Source organism: Crinia signifera, chromosome 6 (assembly GCF_055691185.1).
Source record: "Crinia signifera chromosome 6, ASM5569118v1, whole genome shotgun sequence".
NCBI classification, from domain to species: Eukaryota; Metazoa; Chordata; class Amphibia; order Anura; family Myobatrachidae; genus Crinia; species Crinia signifera.
In genome coordinates, this window is record NC_139222.1 from 87,932,624 (window position 1) to 87,947,788 (window position 15,165).

Consider the following 15,165-nt stretch of genomic DNA (forward strand, 5'->3'; position numbering starts at 1 on the left):
GATTTATTAAGCTCGGTGAAGTGATAAAGTGTCTGTTTTTTATCACCGGCCAATCAGCTCCTAACTATGAAGTTACAGGCTTGGTTTGAAAAACGACAGGTAGGAGCTGATTGGCCGGTGATAAAAACCAGACACTTTATTTACCCCGGCTGTTGTTTGTGGACGGTTCGATGTGTCTATGGTCGGTCGAATGGTCGGAAGAAAACTGGGATTGTATAGATGTGTACCCAGCTTTAGTTGTTCTCTTGTTCTATGCTGAAGGTGTGTGAAACTGCAGAGTATAACTTCTCCTTACCCTTTGCGTGCCAAGAGAATTTGTGAAAATATGTGTAAAGAGATGTTGGCACTCAAAGGGTTAAGCACGATTCATGTAATTATCAGTCTCTCCTTATAAAAACACACAGTGATCATTCTAGTACCCGGCAACTTTGAAAACCCATGCAGTTCCTCTTCCCTGTCTGGGGTGTCACTGTCTGCTGTAGTGCTTCGAGTACAGTGTGGTCTGTATATCAGCACCGATATGCGAACTAGAACTGTGCTTAGAAACACCACAGCAGACAGCAACACCCCAGGCAGGCATAAGGAACTGCGTGAGTTTTCAAAGTTGGCGGGTGCTAGAATGAACACTACACACACACATACACACACACAAAAGAGTGTGTGTGCGTATGTGGAGAACTGTACAGAATGACATGTTTTTTTTCTGTATGATGCATGTAATTTACAGCATCTGTCTTCATGGTGGAGGAAAACTGGACATTGTGGGTAACTGCTGATTATAACAACTCTTGCTTGGTATGCCGCGTGCAATTGTTGGTACCTGCCGCTACAATCCAGGTTGTAAGGAAATTCATGCTTAAACAAAGGTGACTTCATTGATAACTCAGGAAACTCTGGACTAGCCAAATAGCTGAAGCCCTCATCTGCAGTTCTGCAGATGCATAAATAGAATTTAGTAAGACACATCGTAGCTTTACCTCCCATCCTTCTATGTGAGATTGTAATTGTTCCAGTGCCTCCAGTTTCTCCATCTGTCTCTTTGTCTCATTGATATTCGTACATACAGCCTTCATAGCCTGCAGTGCGCTGTTAACCGCTTGGTGGTCAGGGTGTTTAGCAGGGGTTCTCTTCGCCAGCTCCTGATGAAGGGAAAAGGTTTTATCAACAATTACAATTTACAAGTAAATAATGCATAAGCTGCTTGTGTGCAGGGGATGTTGATACATACTATTTTTCATGCTAATTTAGCCATTGGGGGAGCACTGATTTCTATGGCCATCATCTCCGCTCACAGAGGCATCTGTATGCCACGCCCCCTAGAGTAAGTAAATGCAACTCTGCAAATAAATTGTGTTCTCCATCCAGGACATAAATGTGTTACGGCTTCTGGTCTTCCTGTTTTGACTACAAGAATTCATAAATCCTATCATCTCCTGGGTTCCTGAGGAACAAATAAATATGCGCTACTGAAACCAATTTACAGGATTTAGCATCATAATGGAAGAAGGATGAGGCTTTTGTAAGTAGAATGGCGTGACGCACTTTTCCAGCCCAAAACCATGGGAGGTGTAACTCGGGCCGGATATCTACCAAACATGAGAGAAAAATATGATGGCAATAAACTATGTATGACCAACGTCCATGACAGTTCGGTTCAATTGGAATGAATCCAGTGATCACGATTCACAAGTCCAATTTGAATATTTCTTTATTGCGTGAATATGTGACTGACGTCTTGTCTCACAAAGCAGAGGTTTCAAAATAAATGAGGATGGACTCATAATACAATGTACACAAAGAAAAATAATACAAAAGATATATTTAATGAGATTGCTGTTAATGAAGCAACTCATCATCCATCACCCCTATTCCGATTTTCCATCTATGCCATCTCACGCTGATATGCCAGTTGCCATATGCTGTCCATGGAGGGTTTAATAAATAGTTCCTCAGCAACACGTACTAACTGACTGGAAAGTGAGCAATGTCACAAGAAGCTGTGATTGGTCTCTGATGGCCATGGGAAGCGCACTTCTGGATTTGTGCACTTGGACAAAAGCACAATTAACTGCTACGTTCAGTTTAAATGCACCCAATTTAAACAGGGTAAATGTACCCAATATATCTTTCTTTTAAGCCGATAGCCACATTGCAGCTGTAATCACAGAGAAAAACAGAAAATCATAAAATGTAGAAAAAACATAAAGGAATGTTGCAATGGGATTACACAAACCCCACACCACAACCTCTCATGTCATGCAGTATAGTCATATACACTGGTTGTGTAGCTGGTCCTTTAAGAAGATAAAAGGCATTTACAATAAAAAGAGTCCGTAAATCACCAAGCAGTTTGCAGTATATTACTAGGTGGAGAAAATTACAATATTCTATATAAGTATCCTATAAGAAAAGGCTAACACTGCTCCTCTCCTATATAGGGGGTATTCAAGTGTTTTGTATGCCAGCAGCCACTAGGTGGCACCTGAAGGAGAAAGTCAAGTGTTGGTCCATTCGGGCATGCACAGCCGCCACCAGCGCTGATATCACTGTAATGCTGTTCAGTCATTTTGACGGGCTAGTAATTGGATACAAATAATTGTACACCAGTGAGAATGTTCATTGTGGTGAAATGTCCTGCAGATAGCTGTTGCACAAATCCGGTCTGCCTCTTGGCAAATCCATCAGTAGATGTAGAAATGTACTTATAAGTGGGTGGACACTTGTGCATTTCCAATTGTGTATATATATATATATATATATATATATATATATATATATATATATAATCCACAAAGGTGCCGCACTCCAGCCCATTTTCAAAAGCTTCTTTATTGCGAACAACGATGACACAGCAACGTTTCAATACACTTAAGTATTATCGTCAGGCTCGTAATACTTAAGTGTATTGAAACGTTGCTGTGTCATCGTTGTTCGCAATAAAGAAGCTTTTGAAAACGGGCTGGAGTGCGGCACCTTTGTGGATTATAAATAGCGTACTTGCTGTGTGGGCACCCGCCGAAGCTGAAATTACAAGCGGTTGTGCCAGATCTCCTGTTTACTATATATATATATATATATATATATATATATATATATATATATATATATATATATATATATATATATATATCTATATATACGGCCAGGGGTCTGGCACTCCCAACGATATAGTTCAAATAGCCGGTGCCATCAAATTAGTAAATAGTACATAGAACAGGAGAAGAGGCACTCATAGCATAAATAAAGAAGCAGCAAACAGGTTTCTTTAGATCAAAGAAACCTGTTTGCTGCTTCTTTATTTATGCTATGAGTGCCTCTTCTCCTGTTCTATATATATATATATATATATATATATATATATATATATATATATATATATATATATATGCAGTAAAACATATAATTAATATATAATTTTGGGTGTTTTATTCTGATCTCCAATGACATTGTTCTGCTGTTAGAGAAATAAACTAGTACAGTATGTAACAAATAAATGCAATGAGTATTATGCACCAATTCAATTTCAAATAAAATGTTTTGGGTTTTTTTGTGGATTTTTTTTATTTTTTTTTAAGTTACAGAGTTTTGAGTGTGTAGCATCTGATGTGACATCCAGGGCCAAATGTAATAGGGTGTGAGAATCAGAAAGGACCAGATGTATCAAGCTTCAAAAAGTGATAAAGTGGAGAGTGAAAAACAGGCAGCCAATCAGCTCCTACCTGTTATTTTTCAAACACAGCCTGTGACATGACAGGTAGGAGCTGATTGGCTAGCTGTTTATCACTCTTCATTTTATCACTCTTTTGAAGCTTGATACATCTGGCCCAATGTGAGAGTGAGTTTTCCTTTTTTTTTTTTTTTTAAAGCGGCAATCAATTATTTGGCAAAACCAACTTGGTTTTCAGTGCAAATGATTGCTGCTTTAAAAAATGGGAAAACTCTCCCGAAATCTCTCACTTTCTGATCCTCACATCCTATTACATTTGGCCCCCAGTGTGCATCCTCTTCTATTGTATGCTGCATAGATTTGCTCTTTGTAGACCATCCGCTTCCTTAACATCTGCCTGTTACATGGAAGCTGCATGCTGGCATGACATCACTGCAGAGATGAACAGCAATCTGAAGCAGCCTGTGTCACCCACAGGTCAATGGCCACACACGGAGAGGAGGAAACCCAACTGGCCTATGACAAGTGTACATCATTCCTAGAACTGGTGCTCCCATTTAGCAGGGGTTCTATGGGGTTAATGTGATCAAGTGGTTTCATGCACAGACAGAAGATGTAAACTATACAAATCAGATAATCATCACCTGATTGGTTGCTGTGCGCAATAGATTTGTACCCACAAATCGAGTTCTAGATCACCTTAGTTATTATATATTTGAAGGTTACATCATTCTTTACACAATAATTGTAAAAACAAAATGTGCTCAAGAAGTGTTAGGAACTCATAAGTACTTGTACTTAAAATACCTTCAAAAGTGTAACTACTGTAAACTGGGGGGAAAAATTCCGCTGACTGTATAGTGACATTTCAGTCACAGCCTGTAGGAGGCACTACACTGACAAGAGACATTTTCAAAGCTATATGTAATGTAATCGTGTAAACACCTGTACTCTCATCTCCTAACACCAGGCATGTGCTGGCAGAAATTCTGTATACTGCTTGGCCAGACCATCAGAAACACGTTTAAAAGGCTGGCACTGACTGAAAGACTTTGTGGCCTCCTGTAAGAACACAGACTAGGAATATAACGCTGAGCTGTAGCCTTTCCAAAGCCAAATACCAGACACCCAGAAAATATGCATATAAAAGTGATAGGGACACAGTCTTCCTCTCTTTATATAACAGGACACCTATACATTCTGAAAAAGAGCATTTCTGTAACAGGCAAATCCCCTGCTTTCCCTGGAGGCCCCCGCACCCTCCCCTTTGCCACTCATGACACAGTACAAGAAAAAGTGTCATCAATGTAGGGAATTATGCCTCCAGGGAAAGTATGGAGGTATGGTCTTCCATAGTCGCCACTTATATTGAGAACAAGGTGCGATTGTGCATACAATTATAACACTGTATAATAAAGATTCTAAAAAATATGCATAATTTGATTTATGCAAATGTCTTGTGAAGAATCGAGTGCACTGAGACCAGAATTATGCAGGGTTCCAATTGTACTTTGCATTTCCTCTTAATGAAAGATTTACAAACTGTTCTATGTAATATATATAACACGGGGCTGATTCTGAGGGGTTAATTTATTATCACAGATAGTGTAATGGTTACCATTACTGCCTCACAGCTCTGAGGTCATGGGTTCGATTCCCACGATGGCTCTAACTGTGCGGAGTTTGTATATTCTCCCCGTACTTGCGTGGGTTTCCTCCGGGTGCTCCGGTTTCCTCCCACAATCTACAAATGTACTGGTAGGTCAATTGGCTTCCAACAAAAATTAACCCTAGAATGTCTGTGTGTGCATGTTGTAGGGAATATAGATTGTAAGCTCCACTGGGGCAGGGACTGATATGAGTGTTCAACTATACTCTGTAAAGCGCTGCGGAATATGTGTGCGCTACATAAGAAACTGTAAATAAATAAAGCTTCTAGAAATGAAGAGGTGATGTTGCCCATAGCAACCAATGAGATTCTGTCTATCATTTCTTTATTGCATCCTAGAAAATGTTAGAATATATGATTGGTTGCTACAGGCAACATCTCCTCTTAATTTTTAGAAGCTTTAATAAATTTACCCCTGAGTTGGGAGAAGAGGAAAAAGCAAGCACTGTACTTTACAATATAAGGGGTGCAATTATGTAGGTTTTTCCTTTTTTTTTGGCATGTAGGGTTAATATTGTCTGATATTTGCACGAGCCAGTCCTCTAGATTTGCCATCCCTGTGGAGTATGGACAGTGCTGTGTGAGCTGATGGCTGTCTCCCATTAAATGTGAATGCGAGTGACATTGGCCTCCCAAATTCCCCCACCACCACGGCGGGACACTGCTACCGATGGGCTTGAAGTGGTCCTGGAGAGGTGGTGGAACTTCTTTCCCCTAACCCCCATCCCCCCCCCCCCCCCCCCCCACACACACACACACACACACACACACACACACACACACACACACACACACACACACACACACACACACACACACACACACACACACCCTCAATAGGTAGAGCCTAGACTAGTGCCAGGGAATTTGTGCCCTTCTGCTTATAAAGGGAAGGGATAATGGTCTCACAAGGAAGGGGTGTGGTCACACAATAGTAACACCAATTAAAATTACAACACAAGGTAGCACAATCATATACACATGTGGTGCCCTTGATTGATATTAAATCACACAGTAGTGCCCTTATACACAAAGTGTGGGCAGCTGTGCTTGCTATACACATCTGTCTCTGTCATTCCAGCAGCTCACTGTCCATGCCCCTCATCAGTTCCATGCCCTGTGTCCCGCTCCAGCAGCTTCCCCACCTCTGTGTTCCTTCAGCCCCCTCTCACCCAGTCTTGGGCAAGCACAGAGCCTGCTTCTCTTAGTGGCTCTTCTTTGCTTCAGTGGCGGAGATGGTATGACATCACACACACACTCTGCCAGAAGAAGTTGTCGCTGGGACAGGCTTTTCTGTTGGAATTACTGGTCAGGGCTGTGGTAGAGGTGCAACTCCTCCTAACATTAGAGGTGGTGGAACCCGTTCCCCCTCACTTTAACTCCTGATAGTGGGACAGTCCCAAAAAATGGGACTCACGGTTCAGCTGGATCTGCATATACTGTACTGTGTAACAAACACATCCCAGTTTTTCAGGTTATATCAACTACATGATAAATTCTTGCTGTCTGTTATTATGTCTGTGTATGGAAAGTCATTTATGCATAGTTAATACGAAGTACGCAGCAGACAAATCTCATAAACTGTGAAGAAATGTCCTGATAGCTGTCAAGTTATCCATGCTAAATCATATGCAGCTGACTGTGTTTATCTATTTGTGCTGTATCCTGTATGTTGTGATTGTGTATCCTTAGATGTGAACTAAATGTGTGTACAAACTGACCAATATATCGCACTTCCAATTGAACAGCTGACATATCTATGCTATATTGGCCAGTGCGCATCAGTGAAAGGCGTTGTATACTGATATATCGCGTCGGCTGTGCAACCGAGCCGATGCCCGATACAGTGCAAGTAATTACTTTTCCTTTTCACTTTTATCAAACAGTAAAGACAAACATGGAGCTTTATCAAAGCTTGGAGAAACTAACCAATCAGCTCCTAACACTTTTTTCTTTAAAAAAGCACAGTTAGTAGCTGATTGGATGGTGCTTTATTACTTTCTAAGGCTTAGCACATCTGCCCCAACTTCAAAGTGGATATTTCCCACGCAAATTATAAAACAGAGAAGAAAATATTAGACAAATTTCAGCCCTGATAAACACAGCTGTACAGACTTAAGAGTTTAAGCAAAAACAGGAATTAGAAAAAGCAGAATTTCTTCATAATGGAATCCAAACCGACCTCATTTCCTGTGGTTTATTTATAAAAACAGCAACATCGCCGATTCCTGCATTCATGCAAGTTTTCATGAACTTTTTGCAGGAACAAACAGTATTTAGTGTATAAATAAAGCGTCAATTTAGGTAAGGAGTAACATGAGATGATCACCTGCATTTATACTGATGTGTACATGTGTCTATCTTTGATTCACCATTGGAACTACCAGGGGCATACAGGATGGGAGATCGTTATATATGCAACAGTCCTAGAGCTACAATGTAGATAAATGACCACCCAATCAGCACTAGAGATATGCAGGTTAGGATTTACCCGGATCTCAAAACTGGATCTTATTGGCTATCAGCTGTCACGTGTTTTGGCTGCAATAATTTCCCATTTTGAGATACAGGTAAATCCGAACCTGCAGATCACTAGTCGGCACCTAACTAATTTTTCAAACCCAGGCTGCAGCATGGCAGTTATGAGCTTGTTGGATGGTAGTCTCTCTTACTCCACTTCATCTTTCAAGGGTTTAATACATGCACCCCCCCCCCCCCCTCTTGATCTAAACTTGCCACAGGCTGAAGAACAGTTTTGCAGTTTTCAAGGGCCAAAAAACTGGGCCTGACCTGGTAAACCTTTCCCAGTCGTATTTCCATAGACCACCCATTCAAACAAGCAGACAAAGAGAAAACTGTATAACATGACTGATCCTAATTAATCTTACGGCTCTTATTCCAGCCCTTGAGCTGTGTGCCCTCTACACGGATAGGATGGGTCACATTTAATGGGATGTGATTTTTAGTAAGGTTCTGAAATCGCACATTATCGCATTTTCTGAAATCGGGAGTTTTTTTAAAAAATCAACTATTTAATGGATTGAATTTGCGGGTGAAAAGTGCGATATGGTGTGATTTTTAGTCATGAAAATGTGTGCAATTTTGGAGACATGGTAACGTTTGTGTTTTTGTAAAAAAAAATGGGGAAAAAACTGCATGGTGTCCCTCCTCCTGACATAACCAACCCTGGGCTCAAAGAGCCGGTCCTGGTTTCAAAAAAATCACAGGGCAAAGCAAATAGGGTTTCCCTTGAATTTTGAAAACCAGCAACAGGCTCAGGGGCCGGTCCTGGTTCCCAAAAAGGGGGAAAAAACTAGTAGGGGGTCCCCCGTAGTTCAAAAACCAGCACCGGGCCCAACCAGCCAGCAGGGTAAGGCCACAGCTAAAGCATTCACCCCACCGGTCAGCCTGGGCAGGGATCTTTGAGCCCGGGGCTGGTTACACTGAGGAGAGCTCTTTTTTTTTTAGATCAAACCATGCACAGATCGCACTGGTCTGTCAAAATCATCTGTCAGAACCTGGTCTATTTGTGTTGCGATTTTTGGTATTTGCGAGTTGCATATTTTATAATGGAAAACCATCTGGATGCAAACTGAAGTGTGTTAAAAATTTGACAGGTCAGAATGTGCGATTTTTACTGCAATTCGTATAGTATTAAGTTGGCGTTTTGGTCATGCCGTGCAAATTCGTCCATTTATCGACTAAAAAGTCAGGCTATCTCATCCCATTAAATGTCAGCTGATTTCTCTACATTATCCCATCCCTCGTCCTGAAAACATCACAATCAGATGCATACAATTTACTTCACATCTGTTTTTTAGGTGTTATAACAAATAGATGGGTGGAGTATTTATTAAATCTTGAACAGAAATAAAATTGTGAGAGATAAATTACCAACCAATGAGCTTCTGTGTGTGAAAAATGACAAGAGCTGATTGGTGGGCACTTTTATCTTGATAAAAACCAGCCTAAAAATTACCAATCCAATGACAACTCTGTAAATCCTATGCCCTTAAAAATATGGACCTACTAATTACCATGCCCATAAACACTACTTAAACAGGTATTTTGGGTTGTATGATTGTAGGTTTTATTTTTTTATTATTAATACCACAAGCACTTTTTCTAAGGGACACTAATAGAACCCTACTGGACAGCTGGCAGCTCATATTAAACATCCACATTGCTCCAAAAGAGGACTCTGATCCTGAAATAGTAAAAGCATTTAAGGGTCCACCTGAGAAGACCATAAATACAGGTCAGAGGGCACAGTGACAGCACTGCAAGGACAAGTATGGAGCATTTTACTACAACACAACTCACATAACCAGGATGCTATTTCAGCACTTGCGTATGCTGCATGAAGTTTAGAGAAGTTAGCCAATTTACAGCCTCAGAAAGTAGAAGGAAACAAACTGGGAAATTTATTGTAGAAGTACCTTAAGGAGAAGCGGATACTTGCAAATTCTCTGAATCGGAGTCAGCAGATAGCCCTCGAGAGGTATGTCTGTCGTCTTCCTCCCACCAAGCAGCATGCAGCTCTGAAATGATACAATATAGAAATGTGATACTATTGTACTGGTCTTTATTAGAAAAACATTATTGTTGGTATTATCAGAAAGGGTGAAATCTCCAAAAAAAAAAAATGCGGGTACATCATTTGGGCAAAAGTAGCTCAATATAGGGTGAAGTGATGAATTGCTGAAGAATCTAGCCAATGAATTAGGACAGCCTACAGATGCGTTCCGCATACACCTAGCCTTAGTATTCCATATAGTGCGAGTAGTCCGCAGAGTCCCATGAAGCTCTGCTAGCGCTGGGTGTCTTTTTTAACAAAATAACACACATTGTGATGGGACTCGGACGTACCAGGGGACTGCACTGATTACGCAGATATGCAAAACTGAGTTTGCATATGAAGAAGCACAGCTGAAAAAAAAAGATGCAGCTGCTACATTCAGACACACAAATGTCACATTTCAAATTAAATCAGCACAGTCCCCTAGTGAATCCCATTCCTGTTTGGTAGTCAATAGGTTGACAGACATGTGGTCAACATGGTCAAAAGCAAAAGGTGGACAGATGCAAAATTGGCATAGCTATCTATATGAAAAGGTTGACATGGATTTTTTGTTACTTTGCCAAGCATGTGGATTGGGAACAGTAAAGTGTGCCAAGCGCAGTGTTAGTCGAGTAAGGCATCTTGTCCATAGCTGCCTACCATTCTGCAGGAGACTCCGTGAAATAGCAGCAATCTCCCTCTCTCCCTCATTAGTCTAGCAATCTCCCTCATGTCACCTAGCCCACATTACACTGTTACATTTTTGTGGAAAAAAGGAATGAGAGATAGATACATTTACATTGAATCATCAGCACCATTTCCCAGCACTTTACCAAGTATAGTAGCTCTTACTAACTGCTTTGGGGCTCATCTACATTTGGATATCAGTCATTTTAAAAGATTCCTCTCAGATGTAGCAGTACACACCCACGCTTCTAGGTGCCACGTTCACAATCTCTTTTCACAATCTCTCCATATACAGAACTAGACACTCCCTTTGGGTGGAGCATGACACACCCCCTAAATGGGGCACAGTGCAAAATTCTACTACCAACTATAATCTCCCTGAAACTTTTGCTGTCTACCTAACGTACCCTCCTGGTCCCTTTACACTGGAACATACACTTTTCCTGGCCGAAAAGATGTAAATAATTTGCCTGCACTTTCAGAGGCTGACAGGCCCTGCCAAGCACAGAGGGGATGTTTGGCGCAACTGCAGTAATAGTGTATGATGACACATCTCTATGTGTAAATAAACAGGCGAGATGTCTTCAAAATTTAAGGCAAAAAAGGGATTTTTGTAAGAACTTACCGTTCGAATCCCTTTCTCTGATATGGTCCTGGTGACACAGCTCAACACTGGGATGTAGGAGGGTCCGAAGGAGCCAGGCACCTATCCTAAAGTTTTAGAGGGTAGGCTCCTCCCCTACTGCATCCCTGGACTCTTCAGTTCATCTTTCAAAGCCACTGGAATACATTAACTCAGTACAAACGCCTGCACATATTATATGCACATTTTATAACAGAAAACTGTTAACTTTTAACCATTTTAACATGAACATCATGAAACTTCTGGCATACTTACTGAGCGTAAGGGAGGGATCGCTGTGTCACCAGGACCATATCAGAGAAAGGGATTCGAACGGTAAGTTCTTACAAAAATCCCTTTTTCTCTTTCAATGGTCCTGGTGACACAGCTCAACACTGGGACGTTCCAGAGCCGGTCCTTTGGGAGGGTACGCTCAGGTCTGCAGCTCTCAGCACTGCTCGCCCGAATGATGCGTCCTCCGACGCGAACTCATGGAATCTATAGAATTTGGCAAATGTGTGAACAGATGACCAAGTGGCAGCTCTGCAAACCTGCTCAGCTGTGGCCCCATGTCGAACCGCCCAAGAGGTGGCAACTGACCTGGTGGTATGCGCATTTATTTTGGCCGGTACTGGTCTACCCACTTTGGTGTATGCAAAGGCTATCATAGACCGCAACCACCTAGCAATAGTCTGCTTAGATGCAGGCCAACCAACTTGTGTACGTCATACAATACCAACAATGTGTCAGTCTTCCTGACACTCTTCACTCTGTCCACATATATGCGTAAGGCACGCACAACATCCAAAGTTCTCAACTTGTCCCTTTTCTTAGAACCCTCTGGGGGTTGAAACACAGGTAGAACTATCTCCTGATTTAAATGGAAGGTAGATACCACCTTCGGTAAAAACTGAGGCACTGTTCTTAAAACAGCCCTGTCATCATGAAAAATTAAGAAGGGAGATTTACATGACAAAGCTCCCAATTCTGAAACTCTTTTAGCAGATGCTACTGCTAACAAAAACACTAGCTTCCACGTGAGAAACTTAAAGTCAGCCGACCTTAAAGGTTCAAAAGGTGCCTTTTGAAGGCATTCCAAAACCAGTGATAGATCCCAAGGTGCTACTGGTTGCTTGTATGGAGGTTTCAACCTGGATACTCCTTGTAAAAAGGTTTGAATTTCCGGCAAAATGGCTATCTTTTTCTGAAAATAGATGGACAAGGCCGAAATCTGCACCTTCAGTGACTGAAGGCTTAGGCCCGATGAAAAACCATCTTGTAAGAATTCCATCATTCTTGATAGCTTAAAATGAGATGTATGAGCCTTTCTTCTCTCACACCATCGAATGTAAGTCTTCCAGACTCTATAATAATTTGCCGAAGATACAGCTTTTCTGGCTTTTATCATAGTCTGTACTACTGCCTCAGAAAACCCTTTTCTTTTCAAAATGGTGGTTTCAATAGCCAGGCCGTCAAAATCAATCGATCTGAATCCAGGTGATTGAATGGGCCTTGTCTTAGAAGGTCTGGTCTCAGAGGTAGACGCCATGAGTCCACAGACAACCTCTGAAGCCTCGAGTACCAGGATCTCCTTGGCCAATCCGGGGCCACTAAGATCACTGGAACCTTCTGCCCCTGTATTTTCTTCAGAAGTCTCGGTAACATTGGTACTGGTGGGAATGCATAAAGGAGATCTCCCTGCCAGTGAATAGTCATGGCATCCACTGCCTCCGCTAGTGGATCCCTTGTTCTGGCATAGAACCTGGGCACTTGACGGTTGATCCTGGATGCCATCAGGTCCACATCCGGAGTTCCCCACATTGAAGTGATTTGGTGAAACACCTGAGGGTGTAAGCTCCATTCCCCTTCCTTGAGCTCCTCCCTGCTCAGGAAGTCGGCTTCTATATTCTCTATTCCTGGGATGAATATAGCCGATACAGCTGGAACATTCTGTTCCGCCCATAGGAAGATTCTGGATACCTCCCACATGGCCAATCTGCTGCGTGTACCTCCCTGGTGATTCAGATACACCACAGCTGTGGCATTGTCGGTCTGAATCCTCAAAGGGAGGTTCTGTAACCTGTCTCCCGCCAAGGAAATGACTTTCCAGACAGCTCTCAGCTCCAAGATGTTGATTGGTAACGCTGATTCCTCTGCCGTCCACAGCCTGAGATCCAGGACTATTGCCCCCCAGCCCCTGAGACTGGCGTCGGTAGTTACTATCAACCAGTCCCAGGTCTGTAATGACCGACCCCACTGAAGGGAATCTACTTCTGTCCACCATTTCAAGGATTCTCGGGTGTCCGAAGACAGCACTATCATCTCGGATTTCATGGTCAAAGTGTTTCCTGACCAAGCTGACAAAATGTTCCATTGGAACCTCCGAGAGTGGAACCTGGCAAATTGAAGCGTCTCGAATGACGCCACCATCTTCCCCAGGAGCTTGAGGCACCTCCATACTGAAATGCTCTGAGCCCTGAGAATCTCCTGGACTAGGGTGACCAGATCCCTGGCCTTTACCTCCGGGAGGAATACCCGATGAAGATGGGTGTCCAGTATGACTCCCAAGAATTGGAGTCTTTGTGACGGTACCAACTGAGATTTTTGCAAATTTAAAATCCAGCCGTGAGCCTGCAAAAAACTGATGGCCTCTGCCAAGTGACTCTGCAGCATGGCTGCTGACTCTGCTTTGAACAGGAGATCGTCCAAATAGGGTATTACTGTGATTCCCCTGAGCCTCAGCACCGCCGCCATTACTGACATTATCTTTGTGAATACCCTTGGCGCGGTTGCTAGCCCAAAGGGTAACGCCCGGAATTGTAAATGCAGGTCTCCTATGGCAAACCTCAACAAGGTCTGATGCTCCGGGTGTATAGGAACGTGCAAATATGCGTCCTGGACATCCATGGACGCCAAAAATTCTCCCTGGTCCAGACTCAGGAGTACTGACCGTAGAGACTCCATTTTGAAATGGTCTACCCATAAATGAACATTTAGAGACTTCAAATTTAGTATTGGTCTGAAAGACCCGTCTGGTTTGGGCACCAGGAACAGCGTGGAGTAAAAGCCTTTCTTCCACTCTGTCTTGGGGACTAGTGTCACCACCCCTTTTTCCAAAAGGGAGTGCGCTGCTCTCACAAGAGCTGTACGCAGCCGTGCCTCCTTTGGTAAGGATGTGGGAATGAACCTCTTCGGAGGTGGCCCTCTGAAAGGGATTTTGTAACCCTGTGTTATGATGTCTAACACCCAGGCATCCTGGTCTAGAGAAGCCCAAGCGTCCCTGAAGAGTGTGAGACGCCCGCCCACTTTTGTCACTGTCGGGCAAAGCCCCTGACAGTCATGCAGAGGGTTTATCCTCTCCTTTATTGGCAGGCTTCTTGTGAAAAGAGCCAAATTTTGACTTTTGTGTCTTGCCTCTAGAGGGCTGAAACCTTCCCCTGAAAGACTGTCCTCGAAAGGACGCACCACCTCTAGGGGAGGGCCGAAAGGACGGCTTAAAAGCAGAAAATCTGGATGTCTGCTTTGCTGAGGAGGCCGGCAGGAATGTACTTTTGCCGCCTGTGGCCTGTTTTATAATCTCCTCTAATTCGGTACCAAAGAGTACCTTTCCTTTGAAGGCTAATGTTTCCAGAGCCTTCTTGGACTCATTGTCTGCTTCCCAGGCTTTAAGCCAAAGCACTCTCCTGGCATTAATGGAGACTGTGGACACTCTGGTTGCCATTTTAATAGCTTCCTCCTCTGCTTCAACTGCATATTCTGCTGCTGCCTTAATCTTTTCTGCAAGCAGTAATGCACCCGGGTCAGCCTGCAGCATGATGCATAATTCACCAGCCCACTCTATCATGGCCTTAGAAACCCAGGCTGAAGCAATAAGGGGTCGTAAGGTAAACCCCACCCCTTCAAAGATAGCCTTGAGGTTTCCCTCCAGCTTTTTATCCACAGAATCTTTAAAAGCTGCA

At 42.7% G+C, this 15,165-nt stretch overlaps 1 protein-coding gene across 1 annotated transcript in view; it reads right to left on the reverse strand.

Moving 5' to 3' along the window:
- The window catches only part of PREX1 (phosphatidylinositol-3,4,5-trisphosphate dependent Rac exchange factor 1), a 245,025-nt gene that overhangs the window by 121,958 nt on the left and 107,902 nt on the right, over positions 1 to 15,165 (reverse strand). Inside the window, exons 5-6 of the mRNA XM_083146391.1 lie at positions 9,776 to 9,877; positions 978 to 1,139 (exon numbers count right to left, since the gene is read on the reverse strand). Coding sequence (XP_083002517.1) covers positions 978 to 1,139; positions 9,776 to 9,877 — 264 coding nt within the window. The remainder of the gene's footprint in view (positions 1 to 977; positions 1,140 to 9,775; positions 9,878 to 15,165) is intronic.